The 23,222-nt window shown below is 47.1% G+C and overlaps 1 protein-coding gene across 17 annotated transcripts in view; it reads left to right on the forward strand.

The window, feature by feature from the left end:
- The window catches only part of CLEC16A (C-type lectin domain containing 16A), a 231,934-nt gene that overhangs the window by 30,856 nt on the left and 177,856 nt on the right, over positions 1 to 23,222 (forward strand). For all 17 annotated transcript variants that reach the window (XM_024233546.3, XM_024233547.3, XM_054533474.2 and 14 more), the window contains 3 exons: positions 1,920 to 2,094; positions 4,060 to 4,113; positions 7,602 to 7,715. In XM_024233546.3, the coding sequence (XP_024089314.1) occupies positions 1,920 to 2,094; positions 4,060 to 4,113; positions 7,602 to 7,715 (343 nt within the window). The remainder of the gene's footprint in view (positions 1 to 1,919; positions 2,095 to 4,059; positions 4,114 to 7,601; positions 7,716 to 23,222) is intronic.

Below are 23,222 nucleotides of genomic sequence, written 5' to 3' on the forward strand. Positions count from 1 at the left end.
AAAGAAAACAAAAAATAGTGGAGGAGGCGAGCCTGGGCCAGGAGCTGCTCTTTTTCATTATCAGCTTATCAATGCTATTTGAGTTTTAAACCTAGCTGCATATATTACTTTGATATTTTTTAAACCAAAGTATTAAAAAGTGAGGCACTTTAAATATACCATTAGAGAAAATGTTCCAAAGTATCTTATTAAGTGGGAGAAAAGTGCAAAACATTGTGCATATGTTCTAGGTCTCAGGCGCACGGTGGGTTCATAGACATTCATTATACTATTAGGCTTTACAACATGTATTTGCTATAAATATTTACCAAATATCTTTTTTCTTTTCTTTTTTGACATGGAGTCTTGCTCTGTTGCCCAGACTGGAGTGCAGTAGTGCAATCTTGGCTCACTGCAACCCACCTCCAAGATTCAAGTGATTCTTATGCCTCAGCCCCCTGAATAGCTGGGACTGCAGGTGCATGCCACCACACCTGGCTAATTTTTTTTTTTTTTTTTTTTTAATATTTTTAGTAGAGACGGGTTTCACCATGTTGGCCAGGCTGGTCTCGAACTCCTGACCTAAAGCAATCTGCCTGCCTTGGCCTCCCAAAGTGCTGGGATTACAGACGTGAGCCACTGCACCCAGCTAAAATATCTTGTTGAAGTATAAGAAATAATTGGCTGGGCATAGTGGCTCATGCCTGTAATCCTACCACTTTGGGAGGCCGAGGCAGAAGGATCACTTGAGTCCAGGAGTTTGAGACCAGCGTGGGCAACATGGTAAGACCCCTCCACCCTCTACAAAAAATTTTAAAAAATAGTTGGGCATGGTGGCAGGTGCCTGTAATCTGAGATACTTTGGAGGCTGAGGTGGGAGGATCCCTTGAACCTGGGAGGTTGAGGCTGTAATGAGCTGTGCTCATGCCACAGCACTCCAGCCTAGGTGACAAAACAAGACTCTGTCTCAAAAAATAATAATACATAAATAAAAGGAATAATTATCCAGAATTATGTAAAAGAAGCAGAATTGATCTTGTTTTTACCTTTTTTTTTCAAGTATATACAGTTAGATGGATAGAAATGTATATACAGTTAGACGGATAGAATCTGTATTTTAGATGTGACTACTACTAGGAGAGGTAAAAACGTAGAAAAAAGACATTAGGGTTATAAGTCCCAAAATGTTAATAGTGGATATCTGTTAGTGGTGGATTTGAGACTTTGAATTCTATTTGCTTTTATATTTTAATTTGCTGTTGTCAAAAATGATCATCTATCAGTTGGGTAATAATAACAAAACAAACAAAATGCCTAGCTAGCATTTGCTGCATACTGCTTTGGGGGTGGTGAAAGCATCCCCACCAGCTGTTTCTGGAGTGTGAGACTGACACCACCCAAGAGACATTACCCCCTGGCCCCCCACCCCTAGCATGCTGTCACTAACTGCAGGGAGACGGAGACCTCCAGGGCAGGGGCCTGGGGGAGGTGTGTCGTGTCTTTGCTCTATGTCTGCCTGTCGTCAGGGCCACTGGGGTGGCCACGGCTGTGGAGGCCTGCTTTTCTCTTTAGAACTCCTCTGGAGCATTTTAATTACAGTGGATTTATTGCTCCATTAGTGCTGCTTATCTGGGGAGCCAGGGGATCTTGCCACAGTGGCTAGTAGCTGTACTTATGCAGTGGCTTGCTGGAAGAGTTTAGCAGCATTTTGCTTCATTTATTTCATTCTGGGAGAACCCAGCAGTCCCCTGAAATTGATTGCAGTAAACCTGCCCATTTTCCCTTGTGTATCTCCCCGGTAGGGGCCAGGATAATTGTCTGTTGAGACTAACTCAAATATATGGATGAACCCCCAGTGACTTAAGTCTCAGGCCATTGATGTTAGGCTCAAAGGCTCCTAGTGTTGGCCTCCAGGCTGAGGTGGTCATTTCTCCTGGCAGGCACCGGAATCGGGGGAAACTGAGTGATCTGGTGGCAGAGCACCTAGACCACCTGCACTATCTCAATGACATCCTGATCATCAACTGTGAGTTCCTCAACGATGTGCTCACGGACCACCTGCTCAACAGGCTCTTCCTGCCCCTCTACGTGTACTCATTGGAGAACCAGGACAAGGTGGGTCCAGCCCCATGGCTCCCGCTGGCTGAAGGCCATCACAAGTGGGGAAGAATAGTCCCCAGTCCCCTGGAATGGAGCTGAGCATTGCAAATCAGGACTGAGGGGTTTTTTTGTTTTTTGTTTTTTTTAAAGACAGAGTTTTGCTCTTTTACCCAGGCTGGAGTGCAGTGGTGCGATCTTGGCTCACTGCAACCTCCGCCTCCTGAATTCAAGTAATTCTCCTGCCTCCGCCTCCTGAGTAGCTGGGATTACAGGTGCATACCACCATGCCTGACTAATTTTAGTACTTTTTGGAAGAGACGGCATTTCACCATGTTGGTCAGGCTGGTCTCAAACTCCTGACCTCAGGTGATACACCTGCCTAGGCCTTCCAAAGTGCTGGGATTACAGCCAGAACTGAGGTTTTGAGCCCAAGGGAGATTCCTTTCAAAGCACGCTGGCTTTCCTTTCCTTTCCTCTTATTTCCTGTGACAGAGATAGAGTGTGTGTGTGAGAAGACCATAAAAGTGAATGAGAAAAGATTACTGACATCAGGAGGAAACAGGAAACATCTACAAATGTAGGGTTTTGGTTTCTGTGCATCCTTCACTGAAGTGTTCTCCTCCCCGGTAACTTTTTCTGGTAGTTGCCAGAACCCACTGATTTGGAGAAGATGCAGACAGCGACAGAACTTGCGCAGCATGGAGGGAAGGAATGGAGCACACTCAGGGAATGGTCCCAGGGTGGTTACTGTCCACTGTTAGCAGGCCCCAGAGGCCTGTGGGGATGACTGCGGGTAACATTCAGGGCCTCAGTTGCTCTCGCAGTCTCAGGGATTCTGGTTCTGTTGCTCCGGGGTAGGACCAGGAATCTGCATGTCTCACCTGTCCCTCAGGTGATTCTGATTCTGTGCTGCTGGTTCTCAGGGCCCGCCCTTGAGGAATGCTGCTTCTGGAGGGGAGGCCTCTGTGCAGTTCCTCTGGAGGTAAAGGGGCCTCGGCAGGAGGCAGGACAGAGCCAGCTGGTCACCATGCAGAGGTGCCCCAAGGGGATGGAGTTTTGAGGATTCTCACTACAGATGAGTAAATAAAAGAAAATGTATTTTTAGTAGAAACGGGGTTTCACCATGTTGGCCAGTCTGGTCTCAAACTCCTGATCTCAGGTGATACGCCTGCCTCGGCCTCCCAGAGTGCTGGGATTACAGGCATGAGCCACGGCACCCGGCCGGGACTGAGGCTTTGAGCCCAAGGGAGATTCCTTTCAAAGCACGCTGGTTTTCCTTTCCTTTCCTCTTATTTCCTGAGCGAGACAGAGACAGAGTGTGTGTGTGAGAAGACTATAAAAGTGAATAAGCTCCTTAGCTTTACCAGAGGCAGCTCTGGGAGGCAGAGACAAAGTATGAGAATTGGAGTGTTCAGACCTGGATTCCAATTCTGCCTCTTCCCTTTCCTAATTCTGTGACCTAAAGCAGTGAACCTGAGCCCATTTCTTCGGCTGCAAAATGAGGGCCTAACGATTCTTCTCTAACAGGGTGGGTGTGAAATGGAGCATCTTGAAATTCAGTATAAACGAGGGGCTTTTCCAAGGCCAGAGTGCCCTAAACCTCCTCCCCCATGCTTTGAAAATAACTTCCCAAGAACGGGCCTCCTGGAGGCCTCTCCTGCCGGGGCGTCCAGTGCCCCAGCTGGTGCAAATGAACGTGCTTGGTAACTTAAGGAGCAAGTTCTCGTGGGTCAGCCTCTCATCCGTGAGTAATGGTGAAAAGTTTCTCAGATGGAAAAATAGTGGCCTTGCAAACAGTATTGAGTGGGATTTTGCGGAGTGGACTTTTGAGTAGCACCAGGAAAGGACAGCCCTAGGGCCGTGGAGGAAGTCAGTGGGAAAGGACGCCTTTGTTCACACAGAAGGCTTTTGGCTTTGTGTATTTTGTGCTGCTCACTTGTGTGACCTGATCTCTCTCTCTCTCCTGCCACCCCCCACTAGGGAGGAGAACGGCCGAAAATTAGCCTGCCGGTGTCTCTTTATCTTCTGTCACAGGTATGCTTGATCGTTCACCAATGTCCCCACTACATTTGGGGTCCCTTGGCGTGCCACTGCCTTGAAGAAAATTCGCAGGCCTTATCACCCCATCTTCTCTGTGTCCCCCATGCTGAAGTAAAATAACAGCAAAAAAAAAAAGGGGGCTGTTTTCCAGGTACTAAATAGAGGTAGTGTGTATCTTTTTCATGGTAGGAGGTGGAAATCCAAAGAGAAATGAAAAATAAACCAAACCTAACTTGTGTAGTTGATTTTTACCATAAAGACTGAGGCTTCCAAAACAACTGAGGAGTGCTTGAAATGCCCTGGAAATGTGGGCTGCAGCGCTTTTCCTCCTGCAGCTTTGAATGAAGCCCCACACTGCAGAACCCACAGCGTGTATACACGTAGCAACCTGGGTGTAACAAACTTCCTGAAATGAGTCTATTGTTAAAGGGCTTTATCGCAGTTCTAGTTTCCAGATTACCTTGTGGAAGGGATCTTGTAGCAACCTTAGCTCTCAGATTTGTGTCTTGAGCCAATTTGTCTCCCTCCTCTCCTTAAACAAGTGTGTTTCCTTCGTGTAATTATGTAATATTTACAAGAAGGGAAAAACTCCATGGCGACCCAGTTACATAACTTTAAAAATATTTTTATTACAAGCAGTCCAGACTCTCAGGGCATCTGATTAGACTATTAAGTAGTCCAGCATTTACCCAGAACTCTGTTTCCGCTTTTTCAATGGCACAGGTATTTATTTGCTTTGATGAGGAACTGTCCTTCTAACTTGATCCCCAGCTGTTTTGAATTTGGGGCGGGGCTTTGTCTTTTTGGCCCAAGAGGAGAGGTTCAGAGGCCACCTCTTCCCCGGCAGGTAGGCCAATCCGGACATGTCCTGACCATCACTCACAGCCCAGAGTCCTATTCTGGGGCTCTGTTTGCTCAGAGCTCTGCACAGGGCCAACTCTGTCTGAATGCCGCTCTGTACGACAGCGCTGAGCACAAACCCCAGCCTCTCCTGGCAGCTTTTTTCTGCTGCCTCTTTCCAAGTCTGCCGGCATCTCCTGCTTGGGATTCTGGGAGTCCAACAGGACCCAAGCAAGCCAGTTCTCAGCCCCAGGAATCATATGGAAAGCATCCTCAGGACCCTTCAGCTGTTGGAGCATTGCCCAGGCAGGGTCTCTTCCAGAGAGCATGGCCGCCAACCGCCCACAGCGGGAACGTCAGTGGAGAGAGTTAGGCCTTTTCTCTGAGACTCCTCCCTCGCCGGTTTGCTTAGTAAAGGACCAGTAGCCCATGCACCCAATTACTTGTTTCAGTATCTCACAGAAAACATAGCTTGTAATTCGTTGTTCCTCAAACTTGAGTAATAGATCCCTTTTAAAGATAAACAACCTAAAGCCCTGTTTCCCCATGCATTTTTATTTAGCTTAATGAAAATGTGACCTAAAAGTGTGAAAAACCTAAAGTCAGGTATAAATCCTGTGTCCTGAAAGCCCCTACCTCAATATAAAATCATTGCATACTTGCAAATTATTTTACAAGCATAGCTAGAAAACCATGAAAATTTTCATGGATGACGTTAATTTGATGTGACAGGTGATGCTGTCCTCCTAAAACCAAACTGCTAACAGAGTGTGGTGTGGGCAGCTGGGCCCAGCTTTTTGAGTCTGGCCTGCACGTGCTTCCAGGTACCCTACAGTTACTCACCCTCCGTCTTTTTCGGGTTCAGAGCCAGGAAAATGAGCACTGTGTGTGTCCACAGGTAGGAATTGGTTGCTTTGTTCAGGGGGGCCTTTGTAGGTGCTCACTGAATGCTTGTGGACTGAAAAGAAGGAATAAATGATCAGTTAAGGCCGCGTTCATACAAGGTACGTAATAGATATTTGAGAATGATTGACCACAGTGGTGTTTTGTATTGTTGGTAGAGTGATGTGTGGCAGTAATTCGGCCGTAAGGGAGGTGAGAAAAGTCATCATTGCTGACATTTAAGGGCCTGCCAAGCCTTGGACATGGGTTAACTCATTGAATCATACTATGTGGTCTCTGTGATAGAAAAGGTTCCCAGTATTTTTTTAAAAGATGCAGTCTTCTATAGGGAGGTGCCACATGGCCATTCTGCGTGTACCTTTTATCTAATTTGAATTCTATATATTTGTTGGAATAATATATTCCCCTTGTTCAAACAGTACAAAACATGGCATGTGAAAAGTCTCTCGTTCTATACCCTGGGCACCCAACCGCACTCCCCAGAGGCAGCCTGTGTTGATTTTTGCCTTCACTTTTTAAAAAATAATTTTTTTTAGACAACGTTTTTTAAAGTTAAAAAGTTCAAACAGGTAAAAACCGGGTTTCTATTCTAGTTTTGTTCGGGCTCATGACTTCTATCCCCAGAGACAATTAGGGTTACAGGGTTCTCATATGTCCTAACAGAGACATCTGTCAGGGGTTCTCAACTAGGGGCGATTTTGCCCCTCAGGGGATACCTGGCAATGTCTGGGGAGATGCATTCAGTTGTCATGACTGAGGCTGGGGTGCTACTGACATCTAGTGGGTGGAGGTCAGGGATGCTGCTAACCAGCCTGCAGTGTCTGGGACAGCCTCCCTCAATACTCAGTTACAGCCCAAAGTGTCAGTAGTGCCAAGATTGAGAAACCCTGGCCTATGCATATGTAAATAAGCAAATACAAACATGCACACGCTTTTATATGCAAATGGTAGATAAGCCACACCCTGTGCTATACCCTCTTGCCTTTACATTTTAAAACAAAATAGCAGGCGTGTCTAGGCCAGCTTTGCAAGACAGTTTTGAATACCCTGATTCTTAAAGCTGGTCCTCTGAACATTGGGCAACAGGTGTGGGAGCAGGGCCAGCTTAGCCCAGAGCCAGCTCTCTGATTTTGCATCCTGGCCCAGCTGGGTTTGCCTGTCTCGTGTGATTTTCAGCCCCGTAGTTCACATACCTACTGATGATGCTGTGGAATCCCCGTGTGCTAAAACCCACCACAGGGTCAGAGCTCCTTCCCGTGATGGAATCTCTGTGTAGCCAACCCTCTGCCAAGTCCTTGATGGGAACAAAACTCTCCGGCCCCTTCTTCTTGTATCACTAAAGTATTGGGACAGTACCTTCTAGTCTTCTCATAATCAAATTTGACACTAAAATGCCCGTGGAAAGGAAGGAGTGTGCTGGTTTGGCTGTTCTTTCCCGCATTGCTCCACTTCAGCCGGATTTGGCTTCACCCAGCCATGAGGGACAGTCTCACATTAATGCACTTCCTTCCGAGGAAGAGCAGCCAGCCAAATAGGCAACAGTCTGAAGGAGAGACTGACCTTACAAGAGTGGAACCGAGTCCTGCTTCCTATGGCTCATTCTTTGAATTTTGCATCGTAGGAATTGCTGCTTAATACAGGACTTAGGTAGCCCAGCCTGGTCGCTTCTGATCCAGGAAGCAAGAGGTTGAAAATACCGCACACTTTCATGCAAATCCCATTTCTTTTTTTTCCGCCAGGTCTTCTTAATTATACATCATGCACCGCTGGTGAACTCGTTAGCTGAAGTCATTCTGAATGGTGATCTGTCTGAGATGTACGCTAAGACTGAACAGGATGTTCAGAGAAGTTCTGTAAGTCATTAGCTTTGGGACTGTTTGATCTTAATAGGAAACCATTGCTCATTTTGCTAATCTGTGTGTTTCTCTAAAATCAGAAACTAACATTCTGAGTATATAGCAGTGATGGTGCATAAGCTGGTCTGGGATTCAGTGAACCTAATCAGAGTCTTGATTGCATACCCAAGAGAAGCTGGGATCAGGTACCACCTGGATTTGATTGATTGTGTGTTCTTAAACATGGAATTGTACCACTCCGGGCCTTAGGTTGCATATCTGTGAGACACTGTTATCGGGACACAGTGAGAAAATGCCTTATCAGAGGAACCAATGTCTACAGAAGTTGGGCGATGAACATCCATGAATGACTCAGGCCCCAGGTGAGGGCAGTAGAGAGTGGCGAGGGGTGTGGCAAATTGGAGAGTGTATGCCACCTTGGCGAGCAGCTCCTGTTCCACCCCAGGCTGCTGCTGTTCTGCAGGAATATGGATGTAGGATTACTAGGTTTTTTCATGTTTCTAGAGAAGCAGGAAATCCACATTGTTATGTGTAATCTCTAGTTTTAAATGATCATCAAGCTTTGGACTAAGTAGCATGTTTGTGGTCTGCAGGAAGGAGCCTTGGAGTTCCATTTGGTACACTGCTGAGGGAAAACACCTGACGGCCAGTGTTGTGACTTCTCTTGAAGCTTTCCCATCTTGTCCTCTGTATATCTCTGCTGTCATCCCTCAGATCCTGCTCACATGTCCTGAGCTCCAGCTGCCTTAATCCTGATCTGACTTGCTTTTCCCCCAGCATGTCCAACATTTGTGCCTTTGAACCTGTGCCTTTACTGTACCTACAGTCTGGTTCCTGATACACCTGGTTCCCCCTTTTCAAAGGTCTTACCCTCTCTAAGCTCCTTATGGCAGGGATCTCACCTGTCACTGAATCAGCTGCAGTCTGGGCTGCACAAATGCCCATCTCACTTAGGCGGAGGCCAGGCTGCAGCTGATTTAGTGACAGGTGAGATCCCTGCCATAAGGAGCTTAGAGTGGGTAAGTGAGATGAGCATAGTGCGTTTTATACAAGGCCTGTTTCATAAAGGTTTCCTCTCTGCAGCCAGGTGCTCAGGCAGTGGCCAGGCTGGTAAAAGGGCCAGCTCGCCCTGGGGTAGTAGATTTGCTGCCCCACCTACATGAATGGGTGGAATGTGACCCTGTGGATGAAAGGCCACCACTGCATGGAGTACAATTACAAGAGGCCCCTGCCCTCCCGCTGGTTTTGGTGTATGATGGTCTGGCCAGGTCATTTTGTTATTCAGGGGAGCATTAGCGCCTCTGAAAAGCTTCCCAGAAACTCTGTCCTTGTTAGTGGTGGTGGCATTAGTTCAGCTGAGTTGAATGGGGCCTTTTCATGGCCCCTGTCTGGCCTATCCCTTTCTTGATTCATTCAGCAGTGTTGATGAAGCTCTTTCTTTGGGCCAAGTATCAGGCTAGTTCTGGGGATACACAATGTCATAAATAGTCTGTGCCATATTCGAGCTTTACAGTACAGTAGAGAGGTGGACATGGATCAGATATGCAAATAACTCACTGTCTTAACTCTTATAAGTGCTCTAAAGGGAAGAAGTGTTTGGTGAGAGGATTTGGCCTAGAGGTGACAGGGGTGATGTGTTAAAGATTTTCCTAGTGGTCCATCTCATGACAACACACGGTCTGGCAAATGTACAGCTGACTCAGAGTTTATGGGGCCCTAGATATTTCTCTGCAACTTTTTTAAACTAGCGTTTGCTAAATGAATGTAAGTCACGGAAGGCTGAGTTAGCAGAACCAGCAGGGCCTTCAGCTAGAGGTGCCGAGTGCCCCGCCAGCCACCTGGTCTTCGGGCAGGTTGTTTTACTCCGTTTAGAAAACAGGCAGCGCAAGCCCTGCTCTAGAGAGCTGATGGAGATGGGGGCAAAATATAAAGTGCCCACTGGGCACGGTGGCTCACCCCTGTAATCCCAGCACTTTGGGAGGCCTAGACGGGCGGATCATGAGGTCAGGAGATCGAGACCATCCTGGCTAACACGGTGAAACCCCGTCTCTACTAAAAATACAAAAAAATTGGCCAGGCATGGTGGCAGGTGCCTGTGGTCCCAGCTACTCAGGAGGCTGAGGCAGGAGAATGGCGTGAACCCAGGAGGCGGAGCTTGCAGTGAGCCAAGATTGCGCCACCGCACTCCAGCCTGGGTGACAGAGCAAGACTCCATCTCAAAAAAAAAAAAAAGGTATATATAAAGTGCCCATCAAGTGCCTGCTGGGTTGCAAACTGGCCACCAGACTCATTTGGTTTGGTCTGTGCAGTGTTTAAAAGAAAATTTTCTGAATTGCCGACATTAAAATTTAGGAAGAAAAGTCCAGATTTTTGGAATCTTCTCCAACAGTCAGAAGATCTGGTCCCCGTCAATGCACGTTTCTACAGGAAGCTTCGCAGAGCCTGCCCCCATCAGATGAGGTGTGTTTACCGTGAAACCTGCCCACTGCTAACTGGGACTACATTGATGTTAATATGTTAATAGCAACTGGAGATGTACTGGGTCCCTCGGGACTTTTTTTTTTTTTTTTTTTTGGTTGCATGATTTCCAGGCCGGAAGACAGCTGCTGTGGCTTCATCTCAGATTGTCTTACTGTAAGATACCCTCTGCAGTGCTGAAGCTAGACTTGTCATTCTAAGAGATGAAACCAGAGATTGCTGGGCTCTGGGGTTTGCAGCATTGTTTATTTATTTATATTTATTTATTTATTTATTTATTTTGAGACGGAGTCTCTGTTGCCCAGGCTGGAGTGCAGTGGCATGATCTTGGCTCACTGCAGCCTCTGCCTCCGGGTTCAAGCATCAGCCTCCCAAGTAGCTGGGATTACAGGCATGTGCCACCACGCCCAGCTAGTTTTTGTATTTTTAGTAGAGATGGGGTTTCACCATGTTGGCCGGGCTGCTCTTGAACTCCTGAGCTCAAGTGATCTGCCTGCCTTGGCCTCCCAAAGTGCTGGGATTACAAGTGTGAGACACTGCACCTGGCCTGCAGCATTTTTTTTTTTTTTTTTTTTTTTTTTTTTTTTTTTTTTTTTTTTTGAGACTGAGTCTCGCTCTGTTGCCCAGGCTGGAGTACAGCGGCATGATCTCAGCTCACTGCAAGCTCTGTCTCCCGGGTTCACACCGTTCTCCTGCCTCAGCCTCCCAAGTAGCTGGGACTACAGGCGCCTGCCCCCACACCCGGCTAATTTTTTGTGTTTTTAGTAGAGACAGGGTTTCACTGTGTTAGCCAGGATGGTCTCAATCTCCTGACCTCGTGATCCGCCCTCCTCGGCCTCCCAAAGTGCTGAGATTACAGGCATGAGCCGGCCTGCAGCATTTTTAGAATTGTGATAAGAACACAACATGAGATCTACCCTTTTAACACATTTTTATTTGTATAGTTAACATTATTGTTGAGTGTAGGCACTGCATCGTTCAGCAGATTTCTAGATCTCATTTATCTTGCATACTGAAACTTCAGAAGTACAATGTGCTATCCATTGCTCTGTAGAGTCACCTGCATGACTGATACTTCATACCCATTGGACAACAACTCTCCATCTCCCCAGCCCCAGCAATCACCATTCTCCTCTCTGCATTAGTTTGACAATTTTAGATACCTCATATAAGTAGAATCGTGCAGGATTTGTCTTTGTCACTGGCTCATTTCACTTAACGTAATGTCCTCAAGATTCATCCATGCTGTCGCATGTATCAGAATTTATTTCTTTAAGGCTGAGTGTGTGTGTGTGTGTACACCAAGAAATATACCACATTTTCTTTTTCTTTCTTTATCCATTTATCCATCATTATGCAGTTTTAGTTTTTTTGATTTTTTTTGGTGTGTTTTGTTTTGTTTTGTTTTGTTTTTGACAGAGTCTGGCTCTGTCACCCAGGCTGGAGTACAGTGGCATGATCTCGGCTCACTGCAACCTCTGTGTCCAGGGTTCAAGTGATTCTCGTGCCTCAGCCTCCCGAGTAGCTGGGACTACAGGCATGCACCACAACACCCAGCTAATTTTGTTTGTATTTTTAGTAGAGATGGGATTTTACCATGTTGGCCAGGCTGGTCTTGAACTTCTGGCCTCAAGTGATCTGCCCGTCTTAGTCTCCCAGTGTTCTGGGATTACAGGTGTGAGCCACTGCACCCGGCTTTTATGCAGTTTTTTTCTTAATTGAAATTTTTTACTGAGATAATTATAGATTTGCATGTAGTTGTAACAAATAATACAGAGAGATCTTCCTCAGTTTCCCCCAGTGGTAACATCTTGCAAAACTCTAGTACAACCTCACAAGCAGGATATTGACAGTGATACATAGGATTTATGTTTGAGCAAAAGCAAATTGCAGGTTACTGGCAACCTCTCAGTTTAGGACACTGGCCGTAGTTGAACCATTTAGTCAGGGGAAGTGTTTAGGAGATCTGTCCTCTCTCCTGATATGGCGTCTTCTTAGGATGAAGGTCTCACCTCCCTTGTGAGAGACACACAAACTGCCTTTGGGATGTAAGCCAGTTGTGGTGGACACCTGAACTGAAAATGAGACTCTGTAGTGTGGAGAGAATTGCCAGCCCACATGTGTCGGCTTTCTGCTTCCAGTTACTACCTTTCTCTCAGTGTGAAGTTGAAGTTGGTTGTAATCTGATGACTATCATTCAGGTTTGGGAAGAGCACAGACTGAATTCCTTCTGTGACTTGTTTGATAATAGTCCTGGTACGATTTACCTTCCTTCCCTATGAGCGAGAACAGACTCCTATTGTTTCCTGCCCAACTCGGATGTGGTTTGATCATACTTGTTTTAAGTTTCTTGGTCTTTTTTAACCTACTTTCTCCTTCCCGTAATTTGTAGATAAGTTACTGGTATTGCCTCATTTTTACCAGCAGACCTTTCACAAAACCAAACCAAAATTGAAGAGAGAGACGCAGAGGGGAGATCACAGTTATTTGAAAGGACTGTAATTTAGGGTTAAATGGAAAACACATCAGCATGGTTAGATGGATGTCTAATTGAAATTCATCTGTGCATTAAAATCATATGGTTCCTGCTAAGGACTAATTCTTGCTATAATTCGAATGCAGAGCAGATAGTGTTTCTTGTGTGGGGAAATCGAGTAGGACAACACTAATTCTGAAACTGCTAACATCTCGTTGTTTTTGCAGAATGAACATATAGATTAGAATTTGGGATATGCATCATTACTCGTAGGTACTTTTTTTAAAGGACTTTTTTTTCCTCTTGGGTTTCTGTGGAATGGTTTCCTTCATTTTTGCATTCATTCATTTATTCATCTATTCATCCATTCCTTCAGCAGCCATCTGTTGTGTACTTGTGCTGAGAGATGAGGGATGTGGTGGTGCACTGGAATGACCTGACCCCTGCCCTCCCTGGGCTTCCCTCCTCCCATGAGGACAGGGACCATGTCTCGGAGATGCCTGTGCCACCTGTGCCATCATGGGGCTTGCCAGAGATGCCCAGGAGGTGTTCAGTGCAGGAATGAATGACTCAGTGGGTTAAGTGGTAGCAGAGTCACAAGGGCTCTCGTGACATTCTTGTAATGACTCTCAGAGCAGAAGTCACTTCCTAGCCTGCCCCTTGAATGCCGCCTTCTCTTTGCCTCAGTGGCTGGGTTTGCAGTCGGCTGCTTTTGGTGCTGTTCTGTGTTCCACCTCCAGAGGCAGCTTCGTGGAGTGGGTGCTGTAACCAGTTTCCCTGGGCTCCTCAAATCCTGGTCCCTGATTTTACTAGGTGTTCCCGGGCCTCAGTTTCTTACCTCTCCAGTGAGAATAGCAAACATGGGTTTATGATGAGAATTAAGTGCCATGTAAAGTGCTTACTCCAAAGCCTTTTTATGTACACAGCAAGTGCATAAATATTAGATGTTATCATTATAATGACCTTAGTTCCTAAGGCTGCGCAGTGACCTTCCACCTCCTACCTGGGACCTCCTTCCCTGGGCTTACGAGCTGTCTCTGGACTGACGAATGTGGAAACAGACACCATGTGCCCTTCAGGGAGGTGGCTTTTGAGCAGACACCAAGGCACAGAGGGAAAAGTGTTAGTAATAACAGTGATGGTGAAGCAACACCAGTGTTAGCCATTGCCATTGAGTGATGGTAGGTGAAGCCCTCTGTGTGTATACTGTGCTCTCCATTCAGCCAGACCCGGATTTAATTTCTGGAAAGTGCAAATACTGTTGTCGTTGTTTTTTTTTTTTTTTTTTTGAGACAGGATCTCCCTTTGTTGCCCAGTCTGTAGAGCAGTGGTGTGATCCCAGCTCACTGCAGCCTCAGCACCCCCAGGTCAAATGATCCTCCCACCTCAGCCTCCTGAGTAGCTGGGACTACAGGCACATGCCACTGTGCCTTGATAACTTTTGCTTTTTTTTTTTTTTTTTTTTTTTGTGAAGATGGGGTTTCGCCATGTTACCCAAGCTGGTCTTGAACTCCTGGGCTCAAGCAATTCACCCACCTTGGCCTCGCAAAGTGCTGGGATTACAGGCATGAGCCATCACACCCAGCTGGAAAGTATAAATATTTAACTGCTAATGTGGGTTCATATGGTTGGCAGGTTGTGAAGTCAGGGTCTGAGGATTCTGGGGCAGAATAGGTTTGCTTATCTCCACATAAGGACATTGACAGTCTGTCTGTAGATACCAGTTTAGCAGTTAGGATGGTTTCCAGATGATTCTCTGGACACCTGTCACTTCTAGTAGCAGGACTCTCTGCCCAGCCGGATACTCCACCAGGATATGGTGTGTGGAGCCAGTGGCTAGGAAAGTAGCAGCCTTGCTTCTCTGGGTTGTGTGTTTGCAGATTCAGAGCATTAATCATTGACTTAGCTCCCCTGGTCGCTGCTGCAGGGCTTTCTTTACAACTCAAACTTGTATCCGATGTCAGCCGAGTCGCCCATGTGCTGAATGCATCAGTCAGGATAGCACCTCTTCCGGCCAGGATTAGAGTTCCTGAGTCTTTTAGTGACCCTGACTGTACTCATGATCCCCCAGCTAATCAGTGCTGGTTCCAAGGCGCACACATTCTTCTTCCTGAAAATGCTAATAGGCTTCTGGGAGAAGGTTGATTGTGAATATCAAAGGGTAAAGATAGACTTCTATAAATTAAGGGCCTTAATTGACCCATCGCAAACATTCCCACAAGGGAATTAGAACTTGGTGTGTATTCTCCCTTTTGGCTTTGCCATTGAGATCTATCCCCTAATCCCTCACTGCAGTTACAGCTCTGAGGTGCCATTCTTGCCCACCGAACTATTAAATGTGGCAGCTCTGGTCTGTGCTTAAGAGGATTTGATATAATCAAAATCCAGAGTGCAACATGGGGTCCAGTACTAAGGAGCGTATCGTTGTCTGAGAAACAGTTGCCTCTCCCTGTTTCCTGGGGCAGAAGGTGGGCTGGACGACTGAGGAGGGTCTCAATGTCCCTTAGTACTTGAGAAGGGAGCAGCCTTTAGCCAGGGCCGCAGGCTACTGTGACCAAAGGCCCGGGGTTTTGGCCTTGGGCCAGCTAGCCAGAGAAGGGGCAAGTGCCTTCATTGCTACATCCTGGAGAAGCCAACTAGTAACAATGGAGTGGGCGCAGTGGGCAGGGATGGGAGCAGGAGGCAGATGGGGAAGAAGCCTCGTGACTCAGACCCTAGCTGGCTTTTCGATATCTGTCCTGCAGTGTGACACAGAATGGGCTTGGGGCAGCCACAAGGCTGGAGGCAGCTCCATGTAGAATGGGGACCTTTTCTGGTTGTATCGGGCCATTGGTGACTTCTTCTGGGTTTCAATTAAAATCAGAAAATTGAGGGTGAAGACAGACAAATGAGGTATGCGCCACTTCTGGCCTCTGCCCCCTGTGGCATTGTTAGTTTTCATGAGTGGGCTAGCCTCTTTGGATATTTGTGATTTTTAACCTGATTTTGAGTTACCTGAAGCCAGGTCAGTATTATTTATTCAGATATTCAGCAGATAATTATTGGGTATCTGCCGTGTGCCAGGCACTGTTCTAGGCCCTGGAGATATATACCCAGTGAACAAAACAAAAACCTTGACCTCCAGGAACTTGGGTGTCATGCAGAGAGACAGAGGAACAATAAAGCAAATAGTAACATCAGGGCACGTTAGATGTGAGAAGCCCTGGGAAAACAGTAGTGAAGCAGAGGATGGACATGGGCAGTGCTCGGAGGCTGGAGTGTTACGGTTCTCAGTAAGGTGGCTGGGGTTGGCCTTGTTGGGAAGGTGAGGTGGAAGCACAGACTCAAAGGAAGCAAGAGAGTGAGTCATGTTGGTATCTGGAGGAAGAGCATTTTGGTCATAAAGAACATCGTGAACCTGGGAGGCGGAGCTTGCAGTGAGTGGAGATCGTGCCACTGCACTCCAGCCTGGGCGACAGAACAAGACTCCGTCTCAAAAAAAAAAAAAAAACAAAGAACAGCCAGTGCAAAGGCCCTGCGGTGGGATGGTGCCTAGTGTGTTGGAGGAACAGCAAAGGGCAATGTGGCAAGGGGATGGGAAGTAGGAGATGATGTTGGAGAGAACAAGTGTCCGAGGCACATTGGCACCTGTGTGCCATTGGAGGACTCAGGAGTTGCTGTGGAAGGAGACTGGAACCTCTTTGTCTTTGTGTCCCCATGTTTAGCATGGTTCCTGCAGTCAACGTTGATTGTCTTGATGTGACAAGTCTCAGTACGGGAATCAAACACATATCTCTAATGAGCGGTGGACATCCAGTCTTGGGCAGTGTCAGAGTCCTTGAAACTGGTTTTGCTGCGTGATGCTTTGCCTGATGGGAGCCTGGGGGCTGCACGTGAGCAAGAAGGGGGCATTTTCCTCACTCCTCAGAGACCCCTGCCCTTTCTGGGCATTCCAGCAGAGTTCACAACAGTGGGGTGGTGGTGTGAGTCATTCGTTTCATGCCTGAGGGCAGTGCAGCTCTCATCCCTGGAGGTGATTAATGAGTGGGAGTTTCCCTAGAGTTCTGAGGCCAGTTAAGTAGCAGATCCTGGCTGGCCTGAAATTGATTGCCTGCTGACCACTTGCTGCGTTGCTTATAACCTGGCCTCAGTACAGCTTCCTGGTAGCCTCCAGATATGCACGGGGACAAATTTGTTAGTCTCATGGGCAAAGAGAAGAAAAAATACAATACCTTACTGTTAACCACAGTCACCCTTCTGTGCAATAGAACACCAGATCTCACTCCTCCTGTCTAATTGGAACTTTGTACCTGTTGACCAACCTCTTCCCATCTTCCCCATCCGCATCCCTGCATCCCCTCCCTGCCCAGTCTCCTGTAACCACTGTTCTCCTCTCTACTTCTGTGAGATCAACTTTGTTTAGATTCCACAAGTGAGTGAGATCATGCTAGAAGAGAGGTTTTTGAATGTTCTCACTGCAAAGAAATGATAAATGAGGTGATGGATATACTAAGTACCCTGATGTGATCATTACATGAGGTACACATATATTAAAACATCAAATTGTACCCCATAACCATGTACAATGATAATGCATCCATTAAAAAATAAAAAGATAACATTAAATGGCTTTATTGACTCAAATAATATTGTGCTGGGTGACACTTGAGTTCTGGGTGGGTCATTTTCTGACATGAGCAGAATGTGCTCCATCTGTGAGGCAGAGGCTGGCTGCCATACTTACCCTTGTGCACTCTCTGCCGCGAGTAATTGTTGAGCCCCTACAAGTTGCAGGCAGGTGCTGTGAATGAACAAGACGTCTGTCCCTTCCCTGATGATCTATTTGTGGGGGATAGACAGTAAGCCAGCTCATCCTCACAAATTTAAGATTTGGATATGGGAAGGAAATAGAAGCAACTTTGGGAGGTGTGATGAGGGAAGCCCCCCTAAGGAGGGAGCCTAATATTTAGAACTGAGGTCAGGGAGCTAGGCCTGCTGAGAGTTGAGGGGTGGGGTCGGGGGGCATGGCCAAAACATGAAAAACGGTGAGTCAGAGACCTCTGTGGAAAGGAGTTGGGTGTATATGGGATCAGGAGAGAGGCCAGTATTCAAGAAATTTCCTGGGTTGGTGGAAGAGAGGGACGGTTTTCGTTTTATAGAAGATGAACCTGGCGGGGCTTGGTGGTTCATGCCTGTAATCCCAGCACTTTGGGAGGCCAGTGTGGGCAGATCACTTGAGGCTAGCCTAAACAACATGGTAAGACCCTGTCTCTTCAAAAAATACAAAAATTAACCAGGTGTGGTGATGCGTACCTGTAGTCCCAGCTACTCAGGAGGCTGAGGTGGGACAATCTCTTGAGCCTGGGAGGTGGAGGTTGCAGTGAGCCATGATCGCACTGCTGCACTCCAGTCTGGGCAACAGAGTGAGACTCTTTCTAAAAAAGAAAGAAAAGAAGGCAAGCTTACTTGTTTGTCTCATTGAACATCTCATTTCACGCTCATAATGAAAGAGAGCGAGGTGGTGTTATTGTCCCATGCTCCCCATGAGGAAGCAAAGGTTCCCAGAGGTTTAGTGATTGTTCCTTTGGGATTGCAGGTGACTAGCCCCAAATCTCACACTGTTTCTTTTCCATGTCTTTTTATCACCACTTGCAATTATGTTTTCCAGTTTGGCATGAGATGTCAGGGCAGTGTAGCATTTTGGGCTGTTTTGAGTAACAGAATAACCAATGTTTCACAGTTTATCTTTTTCAAAATATAGTAAAATACTCTTTCCAAAGAAATACCAAATAAGTGCTTGGTTTGTCATTGTTTTGGTAAGGGTGTGAGATGCCTCATTTTGTGTGATTGAAGAGGCCTGTTCAATGCTCGTGAGGATCTTGCAATTAATTCATCCCACAAGCATTCCCTCTTGATTGAATGCCAGAGACAGTGCCAGACATGCTGCTTGGCATTGAGAGGGACAGAGAAGATGACCTGGGATGGGGAAGGCAAGGGGGAGGAGGCTGGCCCTCTACAGACTTAGTGACACGCCAGAGGTCACTTTCCAAGAAGAAATTGCAGCACCGTCTTGACGTTGCCTGCTCCTCATCTCAGCGTCAAGTGCTGAGCACGCGGCTGCAAGAGGCCTGTGAGTGCTGTGAGTCTGTTCCAATTCCTGAGAGATGGACATTTCCTTGCTTTATGCCTCTGCAGCTGCAACACCCTTGATAACTGGTAATTCGTGGAGAAGAATGCCATGTTCTCCTTGTTAATGGAAGCAGCCTGCTGCCTTTGCATGTTCCCCACTCCATAGCGTTCATTTTCTCCTTTACATTTCGGCAGTGCCATCAAGTCACCTCACTGATGTTGCAGCTGTGCATTCTTCATGCGTGTTTGGGCTTTGGTTCCACAGCTCCACGCGGCTCCTGGATTGGCGAGTAAGGCATATGTCTATACATCACCCTGGGGTACATCACCCATCTGGTGCTTGCTTGCCAATCACCTCTTTCTGGATGAGAACAGGTTCAGTCTGCTGCACTCATCACCCGGCTTCCTTTTTCAGCCAATGGCCAAGCCATGTGCTACAGTGCTGTTGGTTACAGTGGGTGTGACCTCGTTTGACTTTTTGTCTCTGTGTATGTCGGATAAAAATGTGAAAAGATGTGTGTGTCTATGGTCCCAGCTACGTGGGAGGCTGAGGCTGGAGAATCGCTTGAACCTGGGAGACGGAGGTTGCAGTGAGCTCAGATCGCACCACTGCACTCCAGCCTGGGTGACAAAGTAAGACCCTGTCTCAAAAAAAAATAGTGAAAAGAGTCACATTATAGACAACCATATAATTGTCAGGCCAGAGGGCCACCTGTTGAGTGATGTATAAACTGTCACCGCATTTTTGTTGCAAAGAGCTACTGTTTCTCTGATTAGTGTGACATCGGCATGGCCTAGTCTTTACATCAGTGCTCCCTGGAGGCTGGCCCAGCGTTGGGAGGTGCAGCAAATGCATATGGAAGGGAATGGTGTTTGAGCCATGTGGCAGGAAGGTTATGCACCTGGGCACTGGAGCTAGATTCTTCCTGGGTTCAAATCCTGCCTCTGCCTCTCACTAGTGGGTGACCTTGGGCAAGGTCCTCACCTGTGTAGTTCCTTGCCCCATTTGGTTATTTGTAGGATAAACCAAGACAATGTATATAAAGTGTTCAGAGCCATGCTGGGCACATTTTAAGTGTTCACTGAGTATTCAGGATGGCTGTTATTACCTGGAAAGAGTAACAAGAGTGTGCCATCTCTTGGCACCTCTCAGCAGCACTGTTGGGGAGATGCTAATATGATGCCCATTGATGGCTGTGGCAACTGAGACCTGTAGAGGAGAAGGTAGGAAGCAGTGGAGCCAGGACTCAAACCATGGTGGATGGGACCCTGGGCCTCTGAATCCCACCCTGGCTTTGTACCTTGCTCTGTACCTTGCCAGTACTGGCCCCTGAGGCCAGAGATGGGGAAGGTTAGCCAGGGGCCCAGGAGCATGTTGGGGAGGCTGAGTCTAGCCCACTAACAAACCAGAAGGCCAGCGAGCAGTAAGTTGCTAGGAGCTTGGAAGTCAAGTTTAAAGCACAGAACTTGACTGTTCCTTAAAAGCCCCTCTCCTGCCCTCTCTTCCATCCTCGTGATCTATTTGCCAGGGGGTTAAAGGGCAATGAAAATTTCTCTGGTGCCCCCTTGCGCCAGGCGTTTTGCCTGTTGGATCCCACACTACCCCATGGCGGCGTGTGATATGGAGCTACTCTTGTCTGTGTTTTACAGATGAGGAACTGAGGCTCCTGTGGTCAGGGTCGCTTGGCTAGTAGCAAGTGGGTCTCAGACTTGGGGCCAGGTCTGCCTGGGCATGTTTTTTGTTAGTCAACATGGCCTGCCTCCTTTCTTAAGGGGAAAACCTTTCTCCTACTTCTCAAATCGCTTAGCAGAGCTGTTTGAGGAAGCATCCTCAGAGGGTGAGTAGGCTCGGCCTCGGAGAGCCTGGAAGGGTCTTCTTAGCTTGATTATCACAACAGCTTTGATAGATTCAGACAGAATCCTAGGCCCTGGAATCTCTCCTTCCCTTACTTGATGCCTCTGGCCACCAGTCTCTCTTTCTTTCCTTCGTGTTCAACCAAGATTCTTCCCTGGGCAGGCTGCCTGGTGCCCTTACATCCCCTTTCCTGGTCACTCGCCAACCACTGCTTTCTCCCCTCCCTGCTGCACCACTGAATATCTATTCAGTGAGAATAGATGAGAAACCCACTCAACATGTTGCATCTATAGGGCATTGAGTCAAGGCATCTGATGTCTCTTCTGAGGCTGTGGGCGTGAAGAACCCCTTTGTGAGCAGCACAGGCTAGCGCCTGACTGAGAGGCTACTGGCTGGCCTGGGACCACTGCCCTGACTTCCTGCAAAGTCCAGCGGCTGTGCATCTGCCCCTACCTGGGGAGCTGGCCAAGCACCTTGGGTCCAAGGGTACCACCACTGTCACCAAGCACCAGCCCCAGGTGACCTAGGCCTTAGCAGAAATAAAAGGTGAGTGGCTTCTGGGCACACCTAGCAAGCTGGCTCCTGCTGGGCTCTGAGCTGGCTTTCCTACTATTCTCTCCTTCCTGAGCATGCTGCGGAAGTCTTGTTGACATCCAAGACTTGTATCAGTCATTTCCTCCTCTATCAAGCCCTCCTAAGCTCCCCCTATGCCTCCCAGCCCTGGCGCATTTTCCCTCCCTTCCTCTGCGGCCCCATCACTCTTGTGTGAACCTCTTCTCTTCCAGCGTCTGCACAGGCCATGTGGCAATAAATGCAGGACTCACCAGGATTCACCTGTCTGGGGTGGACTGTGGGCTCTAAGAGGGGTAGACTGTGGCTTCCTGCTCTTACCTGAGTCCCCCTCGTTTCATCAGTGGTCGATGAATCCAGCTCTCCTGCCTGTTCACTTTGTCCTACCTTGTATTTAGAGCATTACAGCAATCCGACTTCATTGAAAATCCTCTTGGTAAACTTTTTGGTGTTTTTTGTTTGTTTGCTTTTGAGACAGGGTCTTGCTGTGTCACCCAGGCTGGAGTGCAGTGGCACAACCACAGCTCACTGCAGCCTCAACCTCCTGGGCTCAAGTGATCTTCCTGCCTCAGCCTCCCACGTAGCTGGGTCTACAGGCATGCACCACCATACCCAGCTAAATTTTGTATTTTTTGTAGAGACAAGTTCTCACCACGCTTCCTGGGCTCATCTTGAACTTCTGGGCTCAAGTGATCCTCCTGCCTTAGCCTCCCCAAATCTTGGGATTACAGGCATGAGCCACTGCGCCCAGCCTGGGAAACTTTTTAAATTGAGGAATCACATAAATACAATAAAGTACATAAAAGTTTAGTAATCTTAGATGTACTGCTTGATGATTCTGTACACATGATTATATTCATGTATAATTCGAGTCAAGATGGAAAACATTTCTGGTATTCCCATAAAGCCCCTCCTCAGTTTGTAACCCATACCTCCACCCCACCCAAGAGAATCACCATCCTAACTTCTAAACTTGCCTTTTCAAAGTTTTTTTAATTGTGATAAAATAAACATAAAATTCGCTCTCTTAACTATTCTTAAGTGTTCAGTTCAGTGGCATTAATGCATTTTGTAAAGATGTTCTTTACATTTAAATAGTGCTGGTAATATTTTCTTGTGCTGGTAATAAAATTTTCTAGTGCTGGTAATATTTAAATAGTGCTGGTAATAAAACAACTGAATGATGTAGAAGCAGGTAGAGCAGAAAGTGTAAGTTCCTCCAACCTCAGTATCTTCCTCAGAGGGAACCACTGTTCTCAGTTTGTATATCCTTCCAGACCTTTCTCTGTGTATTTTCATGTAAGTATCAACCCAGGAATACACGATATACACATATGTTTCAGCCCTATAGTTTTGGTTTTATTTTAACCATAAACTGAATCATTAATTGATTGATTGCAACTTGCTTTTTCATGTGCAACCTGTGTCCAGATCTTTGTAAGCTGCTGTACCCACACCTGGTGGAACATGTTCTGTTTGACATCTGTCTTCTCAGCCATGCGTCTCCTCTCCTTCACTCAGGCACCCAGTCTTTGGTTGTTTCCATCCTCCCTCCCATCCCGTTGCTGCCCTTTGCAGAGTTTCTGCACGCAGATTCCTCCATTCCCTGAAAGACTGACCCCTGGGGATTCACCTTTCCCAAAGTATTTGACTTTTGAAAAAGCGAGGACCAAAGCCTCAGGTGAAGGGATTCAAGGCTGATGGAAGACATCATTAACCAGCAGGCAGGTGCAGATGTTTAGGGAGTAGTTAGGCCCCGGGGCATCTCTAAAATGTCATTGCTGACTGTCAACTGGCCCTGACCCCAGAAGCCAGCCCAAATATTCAGCTGCAGAGCTCGGGGCTCCGTTGTGTTTCACTGCAGTCAGCAAAGAGGATCCTTCCCTTCATGCTCCTCCTGCAGCCCAGCCTCAGGCACCTGGAAGATGAGCACGTGGTGAAACCTAAACCTGGGGCATTTGAGACACGTAGACCTTCTTTGCAGAATACTTTTCCCTGGGGCATGTGTTGTGTACTT

Source organism: Pongo abelii, chromosome 18, assembly GCF_028885655.2.
Source record: "Pongo abelii isolate AG06213 chromosome 18, NHGRI_mPonAbe1-v2.0_pri, whole genome shotgun sequence".
In the NCBI taxonomy this organism is placed as follows: Eukaryota; Metazoa; Chordata; class Mammalia; order Primates; family Hominidae; genus Pongo; species Pongo abelii.